At 34.8% G+C, this 14,727-nt stretch overlaps 1 protein-coding gene across 1 annotated transcript; it reads right to left on the bottom strand.

Annotated features, from left to right (window-relative positions):
* Positions 1-325: 325 nt before the first annotated feature.
* LOC144453566 (ankyrin repeat and BTB/POZ domain-containing protein 1-like) lies at positions 326-13,390 on the bottom strand. Its single transcript, XM_078144889.1, has 12 exons — positions 12,819-13,390; positions 12,250-12,312; positions 10,480-10,535; positions 10,013-10,157; positions 8,714-8,873; positions 7,757-7,802; positions 6,912-7,028; positions 5,642-5,766; positions 5,002-5,103; positions 4,202-4,366; positions 3,183-3,383; positions 326-2,139 (listed from the first exon to the last, which is right to left on the bottom strand). The coding sequence occupies exons 1-12, from the start codon at positions 12,872-12,874 to the stop codon at positions 1,933-1,935; spliced, it is 1,443 nt and encodes a 480-aa protein (XP_078001015.1). The 5' UTR covers positions 12,875-13,390; the 3' UTR covers positions 326-1,932.
* Positions 13,391-14,727: the final 1,337 nt, after the last annotated feature.

Here is a 14,727-nt window from a genome sequence, read left to right as displayed (position 1 = left end):
AAAAATCTCATTTTTTTATCCAAATCACACACCGGTGGTAAGATCATTTTCATTTGAACAATTTTTTGACTTTTGACACACACACACACACACACACACACACACACACACACACACACACACACACACACATCCACACAGACACTTTGGCATGCCTATAGCACTACTGAACCATCAGTTCAGCTATGCTAATAAATACTATGACTGTTTAATTATTATCATTTTCAGATATGAAATATTTCTGACACATGCATAATCACATAGTGTATCAATTACTCTAGGTTTGATAATGATAATTTATATACAAAATACAATGACGAGATAATTATCAATAACATATTTTACTGTGAAATTTGCTTTTCAGTATAAATCTAAGGGCTTTGTAATCATGTGCCCTGAATATGTCTGCACATTTGAGACATTAATGTGATAATATAAGATGTGATGATAACATTACGCTTTATACATTTTAATGAATGGTTCATATTAATGGACTAAATATGTCTGTATACTCTGAACTATAAATCGTATAACACCTGTACATTTATAGTTCGTACACTGCTCAACTTTGGTATGGCATATACAATACAGACTGTCACATACGTCACTGGGGAATATCCCTGTGAAAAAGGATAATACAGAGAGCCCATAATAGAGCTGATCTTTCAGTCCATACACAATACAGCTGATAGACATGTTTGGTAATATACAATATAGTAAATAGTTGATACAATATTAAACTCAAGTGACACTCTCTGTAACTGCACCATGTCCTCATTTTTTGACAAAAATGCAAATCCACAATACTAGTATACAATAAATCCTATTTACAAACCAGTCACAAAGTCAACACAATGTGATATGTCATTAAATATGCATAAAGAGGCTAACAGCTTAAAAACTAGAACTGATGATTTTTTGAAATTATTGGTACCAAAACTTATTCTGAGACATCACTTTGATATTACCCTGCTAATTGAGCCTTCCATTTTCTAAGATAGACACAAACTTAAACTATTGTCGCAACATGTTGACACAACAGTGATTAGCTATTGAATGGACATTGGTTTAATTAGAGTCTCAGTAGGAAGGGCTCTCTGAAAACTAGTTTATTTAGAGTTCCATGAACTTGCAGTGCTGTTTTGGGACTTCCAATGTTTACACTATCTTGATAACATGGTGATTAGAATCAAACAACAGAGGAACCGTTATCACCAAGTTGTGTAATATATCACATTGAAGAACAATAGATCTAGTTTACATCTATCTTTAATAGTAAACCGAAGGCTGGATTACCAGTGTCATATATACAAATAAACTGAGACTGGTCTTTTATTCAAAATGATTGGCAGCCAAAATATAAGTGATGATGCCATTTGGATATTATATATTATGAATTTCTGTTGAGCGCTTAACCAGTTCTTTGACATTATTATACATGTTTTAGAGGTTGGACTAACAGTGGGCTGAGAGCATGTCATTGGAATCAAGAACAAAGTGTTCAATCTTGTATATGCAAAGTTAGAATTCAACTGACTAATTTCGAAATAGGTAGTTGACACAGGTTTGATTACAATGTAACCATTATGACCCAGTGGGGTTCCAAATGAATGGTCTTAGTATGTTAATGATAAGGATGAAATGTGTCCTTAGTCTAAACATGATAACCATAACTAAGCATCATGTTTAAGCAACCCGATTTGCATACATACATCAAAGACCACAGCGGTAATAATACGAAAGAAAAGCAACCGCCAAAATCTATAAAGTTACAAACTCGGTCACTTCATCATTATCATATTGGCATACCGTACATTCAGATAAGATACTAAGCATCAACCAAATACTGAGTGAAACAGATTATCAAATTCGATTTACAACTAGAGCACAGTCATGATGGTATATCTTTGTGCATCAATGATGAACGACAATCTAACATTCTACATCCAACTGAATCAACAGATCGTCTAACAGATTTAATTTCTCATTAGCTTCTTCCATGGCGCTGTATGTCTGTACGTTGTTTGTGATGTGGTAGCGGATGTCATCAACGATCATGATGGAATCGGTTTCTTCTCGTTCTTTCACACTACTGGCATCTTCTCTGATCAAGTCAGCAAATTCCTCTGTGTGAACGACCTAATAGAATAGTCATGACAATAATAAAGTAATGTTTTATAATTCAATCAATTTAGTATTATCACAAAAAAAAAGAAGAAATATCGTATTTCATATGCAATGTTTTGTATTGGGTATTACATTAAATCAAATCAATTTCCTTTGCTTTGGTAGAGTTCTTCGAAAGTTTAGTATTTCCTTCTATATGTAGAGTACACAGTCAGCATTATAGAGTTTATACATTTTAGGGCATAATTTTTGCTGCATTTTCAAGAGTTACTCTCAGTATTCTACTTAATGAAGCATACTAACTATGGTTAGTATTAGTTACACTTGATTGAAATCAAATCTGTATTAAAATATAAGCTTCAAATGGCTTGATGATGTAATTATTACAACCATGTAGTGAATTGATTGTTAGTTGTGATATTAGGGGAGGAGTGCGTCTCAAAGGAGTAAAATAGGAACAGTTGGGTAAGATATTGGGGATAATCTTGTGGAGTGGAGATGTTGACTGAATGTCCTGACAATGTAGAGAGTGTGCCACGGTGCATGTCCATCAAGTCTTTGGGAGTGCTGACCTTCAGCTCAACCAATTAGATCCAAACATAGGTATTGATTAATAAATGTACAGTACATTCATCAAATTCCCGGTGGTGGTAGAAGTGAGAAATAGACCAATTCCTTTAAAACTCTCTTTGGTGGCAGTGGTGGGATCAAGCTCTTACCACTGATTCTGGGGCTTGTACCTTGTCCATGCCTGACAGCATTTTAACCCATGTTTTTAAAAATATGTTAACCGAAGAGGATCAAGTGTAAGAGGAACGAAATTGGGGGATGGCAAATTTTTAGCATGATGGATTGGAAGAGGGTCAGATTTGACAGGACAGACCGGGCATCATTTCTACTTAACCTCCTCCCTGTAATTACTGAAGGTTCCTTTAACAAAGCACACTGGCATGACTTATTGTGAAATCTTAGTTCAGTTAAAGTTCTAACAAAAAGTGTGGATATAAGAAGATTAACTTAAAGGAGTGCTTATAAATAAAAGACACACACTGTACCTTGTCAAGTATCTTTGCCATGAATTCAGCACACTGGTCTTCTAACCGAGGTAATTCAAACATTCGTGAAGCTTTCAGAACTGACACCACATTATACTCATCAAGGTATTGTGCTATTACGTTAGCACTTATTCTTTTCAGGCCTGGTAATAGGTAGCGGTCTGCAATGCACAGCACATCATAGGCCACTTGAGGAGAAATCTACAAATAGAAAGTAAAGTACTAAGTCAGTGGTCTGCAATGCACAGCACATCATAGGCCACTTGAAATCTACTAATAGACAATAAAGTACTAAGTCAGTGGTCTGCCACACATAGCACATCATAGGCCACTTAAGGAGAAATCTACAAATAGAAAGTGAAGTACTAAGTCAGTGGTCTGCTACACACAGCACATCATATGCCACTTGATAAGAAATCTACTGATAGAGAATAAAGTATTAGGCCAATTATCTGTCATACACAGCATGTCACACACTACTTGGGGAGAAAACTTAGGATACAGAATAAAGTACTTAGTCAGTGGTCAGTGGTCTGCAATGCACAACACATCATAGGCCACTTGAGGAGAAATCTACAAGTACAGAATAAAGTACTAAGTCAGTGATATGCCATACACAACAAATAGGCGACTTGAAGAGAAAACTATGGGAAATAAACAACAGAAACGTACGTACGTACACACACGCGCATGTATGTACATACATATGTACGTACATACATACGTACATACATACATACATACATACATACATACATAACATACATACATACATAGCATACATACATAACATACATACATACATACATACATACATACATACATACATACACACAGTGGTGAAAGGTGTTTGATGACAAAAAATAGTCTTTTGCATGAAGTACAAGACTGAAGGCAATTTTTGTCAAACAATTGCAAGACAAATTACAGGTTACACTTTCCTCTTCATATCCCTAACTCACATCTTTTCCATTTATCATATTACATGCATTTTTACTTGTGTTATAGAAGGTCTTTACCTGTGGTTTCTCTGTATACAGATACTGAACAACTTTGCTAAAGACATGTGCTGAGATGTCTTTTAGAAACACCACTGGTATATTCTCTTGTGAGTCTGTCCCCATCTCAGAAAAATGATCGGCCAACAACGCACTGAAATAATCACTACGGCAACAGAAGAAAATCTGGTTGAGAAAGAAAATGCAAGTGTCACTTGGGTTTTATCCTTGCACTGGCAAACAATGCACATTATACAAGTCAAATATTACTTTACAGCACTGGATAGACAGCATTTTACTAGGAAACCAAGCTTGCATTACATGTTAATATCTCATTATCCAAGGTATGTGAGGCAACTGGAAAAGTTAAAGGTGAATGGCACTCCAGGAAATCAAGGTATTTTCCTCAAGTTTGGCTTTGGGAGACTCATTTCATGATTTCACATCACGTAATTTTTGCTCAGTTTCCAAGAAACACCAAATTTAAACTTTTTCACCTCTATTGTTTTTTTTAGTGATACACCACTGCATTGTGGGTATTAGCATACATAATATAAATATTCATTAGATGCACACTGAATATTCATGACTCCTAAGAGCTTACTTCCTTCAGACAATTAGTCAAATAGGAAGCAAGCTCTTGGCCTTGCACTGTACTGCAGCCAGAGAAAACTGGGGAAAATCTGATTTTTCACAACGAGATACAATGTATTAATATTGAACGTGTTGTTTACTTGCAGTGATGTAACTTGTGGGGTTGTGTTACAGGGTTTACCTCATTAGTCGTGACAATAGTGTGTATTTATCTTACCACTACATACCTTGTGACAGTAGAAATGGTGACCTTCCACAGAAAAACATATGTCAGCAAACAACGGCTCCTCATCATCTTCAACACAGAATGGTAACTCACCACAGTTAACCTGTTATCACAGAATGTGCATTAAAGTTGTGACAACCTTTCCATCACTGTGTTTTAGTTGATAAGTTGGTAAAATCAGAGTTCCCGTGGCATTTTAATATTACTTAACATCAACATTATTATAACAAGGTATTACAATATATGCAAGTTTTAAGGGTTCACTATCACTCCCCCACCTTCTATTAATTATGTTACCATGGTTACAAAAATCTCTGCAAAAACAACAGAGGGTTAGAATAATTTCTTATTTCTTGACATATCTTGACACTGTACTATTAATAGACACTGTTCACAAATTGGCAGTGTCAAAATTGCAACATGGTTATTTAAGTCCCCTGCAGATGTTACTCGTTGGAACAATAATTTTCATTGTTTCTTTCACTGCTTCTCTCTTATTTTCAACTTCTTTTTACATGTGATGTCATATCCATACCTGAGCAACATCCCATAATTGTGAAATTTCTGGATAACAAGCACCTGATTCCTGATTATTTACACAATATACAGACATCGGCTGTGATTTCAGATTTGCGACTTACCCAATTATTGATCAGATTTGGAATAGCCCTTTCAGCTAGTTGTCCCAAATCATTATGTAACGCTGTGCTTTCTTCTGGGGACTCTATACTGATCACTGTCACACGTGTACCAGGTTTAGCACTCACTACAAGATACATTGTATTATGATAAGATATAAGAGGTACAGAATAGTGCCAAAGGTGTTGTACAAAATGGGTGAAATTGAAATCCATGCTATTCTTTAATATAGAAGGTATTCCTTTTAGTTTGAAATGGGAGTGACAATGGAATTTTGACAGTGAATATATGACACAGTGACATACCTGAGAAGTTACACTGAAAAGGAAATTGATCACATGAAATATGGCATTTCACTGATCTGATCACTTTCATTTGAACAATTTGGGCTAAAAATCAAAATTTAGTTGATATGCCATATTGATAGTGACACAAATGAAAACAGATATTAGGCCCAGTGCTTTCTGTAAGTTGATATGGAATATACAACTAACAAAACAAATTTACCAATACTTTTTTTTATAGTTAGACCAAGGAAATACAAGTCAGATATGAGGCTTTGTCACTGGAACTCAAACAAGTACTGAAAAAATATTTCTGTCGAGTATTTTTGCTGGCTGAATGCAAATAAATATTTGGGGAATTATACCTGCCCAAGTTTAATTTCATGAACAATTGGGTGAAATAATTATAATGTAACATTCACTGTTTGACTCATATTTCTAGAACGACAGAGTGACATAAAAGTACTTTACCTGTGTTATAGAATGGTCATAAAATGAATAAATAAATTGCATTTTGATTTGAACTCGTACAATAATGGTTTGTGCATGTTAAAATATGTCAAATATATAAATGGTAACAATGAGAGCATAAAGTATCAGATCGGCAACAGACTTGATATCCTTGCATGTTTTTAGGAAATGAGATCAGAAAATTTGTTAAAAATCTCATTGTTCTTTATTGGAAAGCCAACTCCTTCACATTGTAGTATATACCTGCTTCTTGTGGCATCAACAAATACACATACTTGTATACATTTTTACTTGTATACATTTAATACTACAGGTATATTAAAAAGTATTAGTAGAAGTATTATATGATAATTCTCACTGTTTTCTATGTCGATTTGTTCTTATAGCCATAAAACTGAGACAATGTACCACAGATATGTGAAAATAATAATACCCTTCTATTATGACCACTTTGCTTCTAAATGAAGACAATTCTTACAGAATTCAACTTCAGTAATTCAACCTGACGATTCCTTACCAAATGAGTCAGTTTTCTTCAATGAATCTTCAATCCTCATCATTAAATCAGTGAGTTGACACTGTTTGGCCAGTCTCATCACATCTTCAACATTATCTACATGGACTTCAACTGAGTCTGTCATAGTGGGGATAGAAAAATAGACTTACCAATGGCATTGTAGCACAACTGTGAAATCTATCAAATCCATTTTGATTCCATACGAGACACCGTAACAAATACTGAGACAATGGGTACATGTACAGTCAGGCATATCTTGTAACTTTAAGTCACATACACGAACCCCCCCCCCCAAAAAAAAAACAACAACAAAAAACAACAACAAACCAAAAAAAAAAACAACAACAACAAACAAACAAAACAAACAAACAAACACATAGCACTCTTCAACCTTAGTTCATCTGTGCCCAAAACATTAATTAGAGTTGGTGGAGCATACAAAGCTACATCTGAACGGTATAAAATTGAAATGTACTTGATATACATGTAGGGCAGCAGTGAATGATTGTTATATATTTATGAAAATTCAGAGTTCAGGATTGGGAATGAAATTTAAAACTGTAATTTTGTCATCAATTTACCAAAATAATCCAGAAAGACCTGAATTACACATTGTCCTGTCTTTATATGTGACATGATTTTTTATTCATACAAAAGGACAGTTCTGTCTTCCTGCTTTTATGCTATCAACTGAAGTCGAATTTTGTTATTATAATCTGGTTTTGTACGAACATAAGACCTCCTTATATATATGTACCTACGTGTAAAAGGCATGAGATATTATTGTTGTTTCGTCTCCTCTGTACTACTTCCATAATATTACCACTAATTGAACCAGTACTTACCTGTGTACAGATACTGAAGAATGGCACCAAATGCCTTTGGTCTGACCTGCAATGAAGCAAAGTTACAATTATGGTAAACAAATATTTCACTGTCAACAATATTAACAACAAGGAAAATGTTCATACATGTGTACTTAGACACCACATTACTTTGGCTGATAAAAAAAGTTGACATCGATGCAATTACAAGTATTTAGACACATCACTATTGACTCATACTTAAAATAAGTCTGCATCTACTATCTAATAATAATAATACTGCGTATTTTATAATGCACTTTTTCTCCAGAGAGCTCAAGGTGCTTACAATTAGTACCCCTGGCCCTGTAGTTACTAAGAATTTACCAGTAAAAGTGATGCCATTTTATCACAACAGAGGTACCAGTATAAACTAAGATAGACACAATATATACCTCTATTACTAGGTTACATAAATAGGTGATAGCCATGCCTTGGTTCTGTGGGTGCAATCACCCTAGTAATATGTAGTGTATAAAAATACATGAAGTTTGCAAAAATGTGTGCTGGAAATCTCTACAACTAAACTGCTGTGTATTGTTCTCCCTGAACTGAAGACTGCAAATCATTCTGTTAGTTTAATCATATTAACATCAATTGATAGACTCATTTCAATATGCCACAAAAATAATTTTATTTTATTTTATTTTTTATTTTTATTTTTATTTTATTTTATTTTTTTTTTTGGGGGGGGGGGTTTGGTAGTGATCTTGCCAAAGCAATCATACACAATGTATCACTAATAAGCATGTAACCAGGATATTTGTACTTCTTAAATTACAAGGTTTCATCAATACCTGTTTTATTTCAATCTGTAACTGCAATACTACCAATGGACTAGAGTCTCTTGCAAAAGTCTTCAGTATATATCTTTACACGTCACAAACTTAGCACTACTTCTTTGAAAGGATTTAAAAGAAACAATTGGAGACAACATACCAGTTGGTGTTTGAGAGTAACAGTAGTTTTCTTATTCCATTTGTTTTGTAACATTTCTTTGAAGTAGTTCGACCTGACAGACAAGATGCAGCGATGAGCAGTAAATATTTCCCCATGAACCTCAAAAGAAATATCTTCATACCTGCCACGGTCAAGTAGTCTGTAAAAGATGAAATAACAGGTTTTCAATGGAAAGGAATGCAGTGTTGGGAATTCCAAATTGTGATTATCTAACAAAACTTGAAAGAAATTTTCCAAAATTCGTTTTTTTTAAGAAGGAGGAAAAGAAGGGTTTTTGTATTGAAAGCTACGCATTTGGAATCTAAATCTGGGGCCAACATTGATGTATTTTGAAGATACATGTATATTTGAGGAATTGAAATAACACTGAACAGTGGTCAATGTCAAATTTTCCCAATGCTTTATAGACACTCTTAATACTTTGAACATAGTTATTTATTTATTTATTATTACAACTTTACAAGTGTAAAGTTGTCTACACTATACAGAGATTTAGGCCTCATTTACATGATGCTGTTTTCAAATTCAGCAGTGTTTTGTTGTGTTTGCACATCATCTACAGGAAGATAACAAAAAGGTACATTAAAATCTCCAATTTGAAAACACTGTTGAAAGTTTTGAATACGATTCGTTTTCATTTGAAAACAGAGTCTGAGTAAACAGACGAAAACAGAAAGATTAAAAAACAACACCGTATAAACTACTTAAAATTCAACATTTTGAAAATACACAAATTTGACCTCATGAATAACCACCATTGATGATGTACTAACATACATTATTATGTTTATGCATACATGTATGCAACAGCATCATTTTCAAATTGTTCCATCTTTGATGTCTCAGTGCAGACAGTCAAAAACACTTGTCAGCCAATCGTGTAAACTTGTGAGAAGGCATTAAAACGACAACAGTACTATTGATTTTTCAGTATTTGAAAACATCATCATGTAAACTCAGCCGTACGTGGAAACCTCCCCCCCATCATCACTATTTCAACCTTTTGTTGTACTGCTTATGGATACAAACACCCCCCACGTACAAAGTCTATTAGCATTGAACATAAACAAATTTCAGTGAATACATTGTTGGTTGTTTAATCAAAAAATAATATTCCAGGAACAGGCAGTGCAGTTTTAACAGACTTTTTTTTCATGAAAACAGTGTCTCACGTTGGACCATGTCTTGTTAAAGTTAAATTCTGTACAGATGAAAAATGATTGTGGAAAGATAAATTAAAAGAAAATATTGACCAAATATTACTGGCAAAAGTCTTACTTTCTAAGGAACTCCTGAAACGTATCTCTTCTCATATACTTGGCTGTGATGGCTTTGTAATTCTTGAGAATATTACGAATCTTGTCATTGAGAGCTCCATACAAACACCGTTCACCATCAAAAGTGTTCAGTTCACACTTGGCACCTGAAAAGTAAGATGCACAATTATCATCAATAACACGGATGAAGTGATCCTTTAATAGAATTGTACCTTTAACAGTTGTGTATTTCATTTGTATCCCTTTTGTATATTTGTATCATATGTATGTTCTTTGAAAATGTAGCTTATTTTTGTTTATCTGGTGAAATAAATTTCATTCATTCATGTTTTATGTAAGATCTAGATTGATGACAACAAACGCTCAGTATACACTATTATTATCGAATATGCATCAGAAATTGCTAAGTCAAATAGATGTATGAAATCATCCTGTGACAATTAATATAAGGACTTCTCTTAGTCTTACCACAACTCAGTAGAAACTCTACCAGCTCTTCATGACCACACAGGCAGGCATAATACCTGGTGACCAAAAACAGACAATTTAAATAATGTGCAGTTTATAATGTCACACTTGATATACCACCGCATCTGTGTTGACATTGAATAACCAACATTTGTGTACAACTACAATGTAAAGATGAAGTAAAAAGTTACATGTGTAGAGGTAGACTCTCTCACAGCCTGGCAACTTTTGCTGCCAGTGGGCATTGCAAATTGTAGAAATATTTTAGATTACCGTTGAGGGCATACAATACACAGATAGAGCAAATGGTAAAACATATGTTAACAATTCCAATGTAAGCCAGGCTTTCAGACAGTCTAGATGTGCATTACTGGTATCAACAGTGAACATCAAGACAAAATACTACATACACTTCACTAGTTCAAATATGAATATATTACATGTAATTTTAATACTGCAATATACATTTGTATACATGTACACATGCAATATTGCCATTCTTTCAGTTCAGAATATCTGGGCTTCTCATCAGACAAGTGAATCTTAGTGTCTACAAGCTCTACTACATGTACGTTGTACATACAAGAAAAAGCAATACCTCATCCAAATTTACATTTTTTTGACAATCACATGGTATGCTATCAAATGTTAACAATCTAGCCTGATGAAAATCACCTAGGCAAAAATTGACATAAATTATGATAAGTATCCCAACATATAAATGTGGGGGAGTTTTAGATATAGCCTGGCATTTCAACTCTAGCCGTTTATTGAAACTTACATGTAAAATGAGATTACAATTTCCTGCAGTGATGCACAACCCCAATTGAATATGATAATTATATTTACATCGTACAGCTCAACCCTTCAAGTTGGTTCTAATCACGTGGTGATGCTACTGACATCACCTCACACAGCAGGGAAGAACTTTTAAACCCAATAAGAATTTACACTTTCTTTCTAGCTGAACATAAGTAAATGGCTGGCAAAATGCAAGGCATGGTAAGGAATAAATCCCACACAACTGGATTCTAGGCTATATAAATGTGAACTTAATGGCATCTACAAAATATCAGAGCTTCTTGTGGCTTCGATTTGGGGAGCTGTCTCGGGTCTCCTCACACAGGAGAGATTACCATCCAAACCCCATTATACACAATTATATAATAGCATTACCAATTCCAGTGAATTTTGTGACGTCATCGCTGTACATTATTACTGATAATGTACTCCGTTATTGGGCATCGCGGCCCCGGAACGAGCATAACAATACAAGCTTATGTCCGTAAGAGATGAGATTTGTTCTGTTTCTTCATACGGCTAGGTATTTTTTCGAAATTTATGTTGAGACTTATGATTGTCATTTCTACTGTAAAATACAACGCATTCATGAAACAAATTTGTGTTCACAGCAGTTCATTGAAGTGTATATGTGTGTGTACATGTACGTACGTGAATCGCTATGATTAGTATTCAGCTTCCGGGCCGAACATGGCAGACGATGTTCAGCGCTGTGTATATTATACGTTGTTTTGCGTTTCTAGGTCTACAAATTCACTGGAATTGGCAAAACTATAAAATAATAACAATAATGTACGCCCTCCCAGTCCATAATGGACTCAAGCAAACTTTGTACTCCATAATGGGCTCGGCTGTCGCCTCGCCCATTATGTCGTTCAAAGTTTGCTTTCGTCCATTATGGGCTGGGAGGGCGTACATTATTGTTTAAATATATCAATTTGGATAGTAATAATATCATTCAAAACTTACAGTGGAGTACTGTCCCATGCATCTCTGATGTTTAATTCAACTTCTTTTTTCTCCACCAGATACCTACCAGAGATGAAGTGGGAGTCAAATATCAATTCTTGGAGACAACTTTTACTTCAGACCTTGCAAAATAGTTAGGATCTATCTAATTACATTTTTGTACTTCAATTCAGAATCAGTCATAAGTGGGCACTACAGAAAGTCAAAAGGTACATCTTACAAAAGGTACAAAATAGTTCAGATTTCTTTTTCTTTAAGTTCAAATTACACATTCAGCCCTAAAGAACCGTTTTCCTGTTAGCTAGTCTGGTTTGCGTATGCTTCATGACTTCTTAAATGTTTGCAAAAAATAAAAAATAAAAAAATAAAAAAAAATAGTCAACCAAAAAATGTATGTAAACACTCATTAATATATTATTATGCATAGACAACACGGTGTGTCATATCATGTGTGTGTACGGTGCATACGCACGCACCGTACGTATGTATGTGTATGTATATGTATGAAACCGCGGCCGCTAAAGTACTACATCTAGGGGCGTGGTGTTTGCTTTACACATGATACTTACTCAACACGGGATAAATCACCAATCTTACAACTCAAAAACAGTTCATGTACATCCATGGTGATTGGGAACCCCTTTGCCTACGACCATTCGATGTACAATATTAGAGAACGTTTCGGTGTTGTCCTACTTTTAGAAAAAGCGAGAGACGATAACAGTTTTTAATCCCCTCCACCAGTGGTACAGGGACACAGTCCTCGTTGCAAAAACAAATTTAGTAAAATCGCAATGACAGAAAACGATTTAGTTCACGAGACTGTTCACGAGAGTCCGAACGTTGATAAAAAGAGTACAGTGGTAAAATAGTTTGTTTCGCAACACCTTCTTGAGCAAGTCCACAACGTAAACAAACACTAGTTGAAAGAAGGGCGGCCATCATACTTTTCCTGCAGACGATTGTGATTGCGCAACCAGTTACACAGGGCGATTACTTAGCTGTTTCCGATTTACAGCAACACGCACTCTATTTATGGAGTGTAAATCACAAAGTCGATGGTGATTTTGACGATGTTTCGGCTTTAAGACGAACAATTTCCAAGATTGATGACGCAGACCAGAGGTGGTAAACGTAAACACTAGGATTCTAGTCCGTGAGTAGCTATTTAACGCACAAACAAACACGAATGAATTTTCGTATATTGATATTTTCAGAGTCGAATTCGGATTTATATTCGAATGGCTCAAATGCCAAATAGATACAATTCAGGGTTTACACAACTCTTCCGAATTTGTTTTCAGCATGATCGATTGGAGACAGGATTGAAAAGAGATGCCATGCCTGTCAACTATTAAAGACCTGCTATTTTTAGATGAAAATATTCGTAAACAGAAAAGTATAAATGCGTATAAATAAGATTAGGTGACGACATAGTGTTTGTAGTATTTTGTAAGAAACAAAAACAATGCTTTTGCACATTGTTTGCTATGTCCCCTTAACTATTGAATATATCTATTTAAAAAAAGTACTTTGAGAATATCAGCCTCGATCTTTCCCTTTCCAACAAAGAAAGTCAATGATATATTGCAAGCCAGAGCAGAGCACAGATTTCTGCTGAAGCAACCTCTGCTTGGCGGGTACGTTTCAGACGGTGCCGTAAACAGGCCTGTAGTTTACGACGTTGAAGAAAGTATGATTGTATTAGTACTTGGCTCTCGAATTTCGCTTGTCAAATTTTATTTTAAAGCTCTTCCCCCTCCCCAGTGGATACGATCGCTTATTTACGTGTCGAGTTTTAATTTGCATATATTAAAATATAATAATAACACTAGTAAGCGATAAAGAAATAAGCTTACAATTATGTAAACTGATGGCGAAAGCCACCCACCCTTTAGCTTAGACCACAGGGAACAGGACAAATAATCAGTTTTGTTATGGCGATTTTCCGGATTTCTAATATTATTTTCTGTATATTTCAAATAAAGTTTCCTCTCACTGTTTTTTCTTACTATTTCCTATGTGATATCAATATCTTATCGGAGCTTATCAGTCGGATCAGGGAATGTTTACACTCACGGCTTAATGCGCTAATTGGGCAAATAACTAGTGAGTTTGTTCTTGAATTAGTAAGCTACTAATTAATGCAAAGCTGATAAGCTCCGATAAGACATTGATATCACATAGGAAATAGTAAGAAAAAACAGTGAGAGGAAACTTTATTTGAAATATACAGAAAATAATATTAGAAATCCGGAAAATCGCCATAACAAAACTGATTATTTGTCCTGTTCCCTGTGCTTAGACCCGATGATTGACTCTGTGGCCGGGGTAACCAATGTGTGTAAGTAAGTAAGTATGTATGTATGTATGTATGTATGTATGTATGTATGTATGTATGTATGTATGTATGTATGTATGTATGTATGTATGCATGTATGTATGTATGAAGAATGCCTACGTCCAGTTCTATATAAT

Source organism: Glandiceps talaboti, chromosome 1 (assembly GCF_964340395.1).
Source record: "Glandiceps talaboti chromosome 1, keGlaTala1.1, whole genome shotgun sequence".
In the NCBI taxonomy this organism is placed as follows: Eukaryota; Metazoa; Hemichordata; class Enteropneusta; family Spengelidae; genus Glandiceps; species Glandiceps talaboti.
Note: the sequence above shows the minus strand (reverse complement) of the source record. Positions and strands in the feature narration are given on the sequence as shown.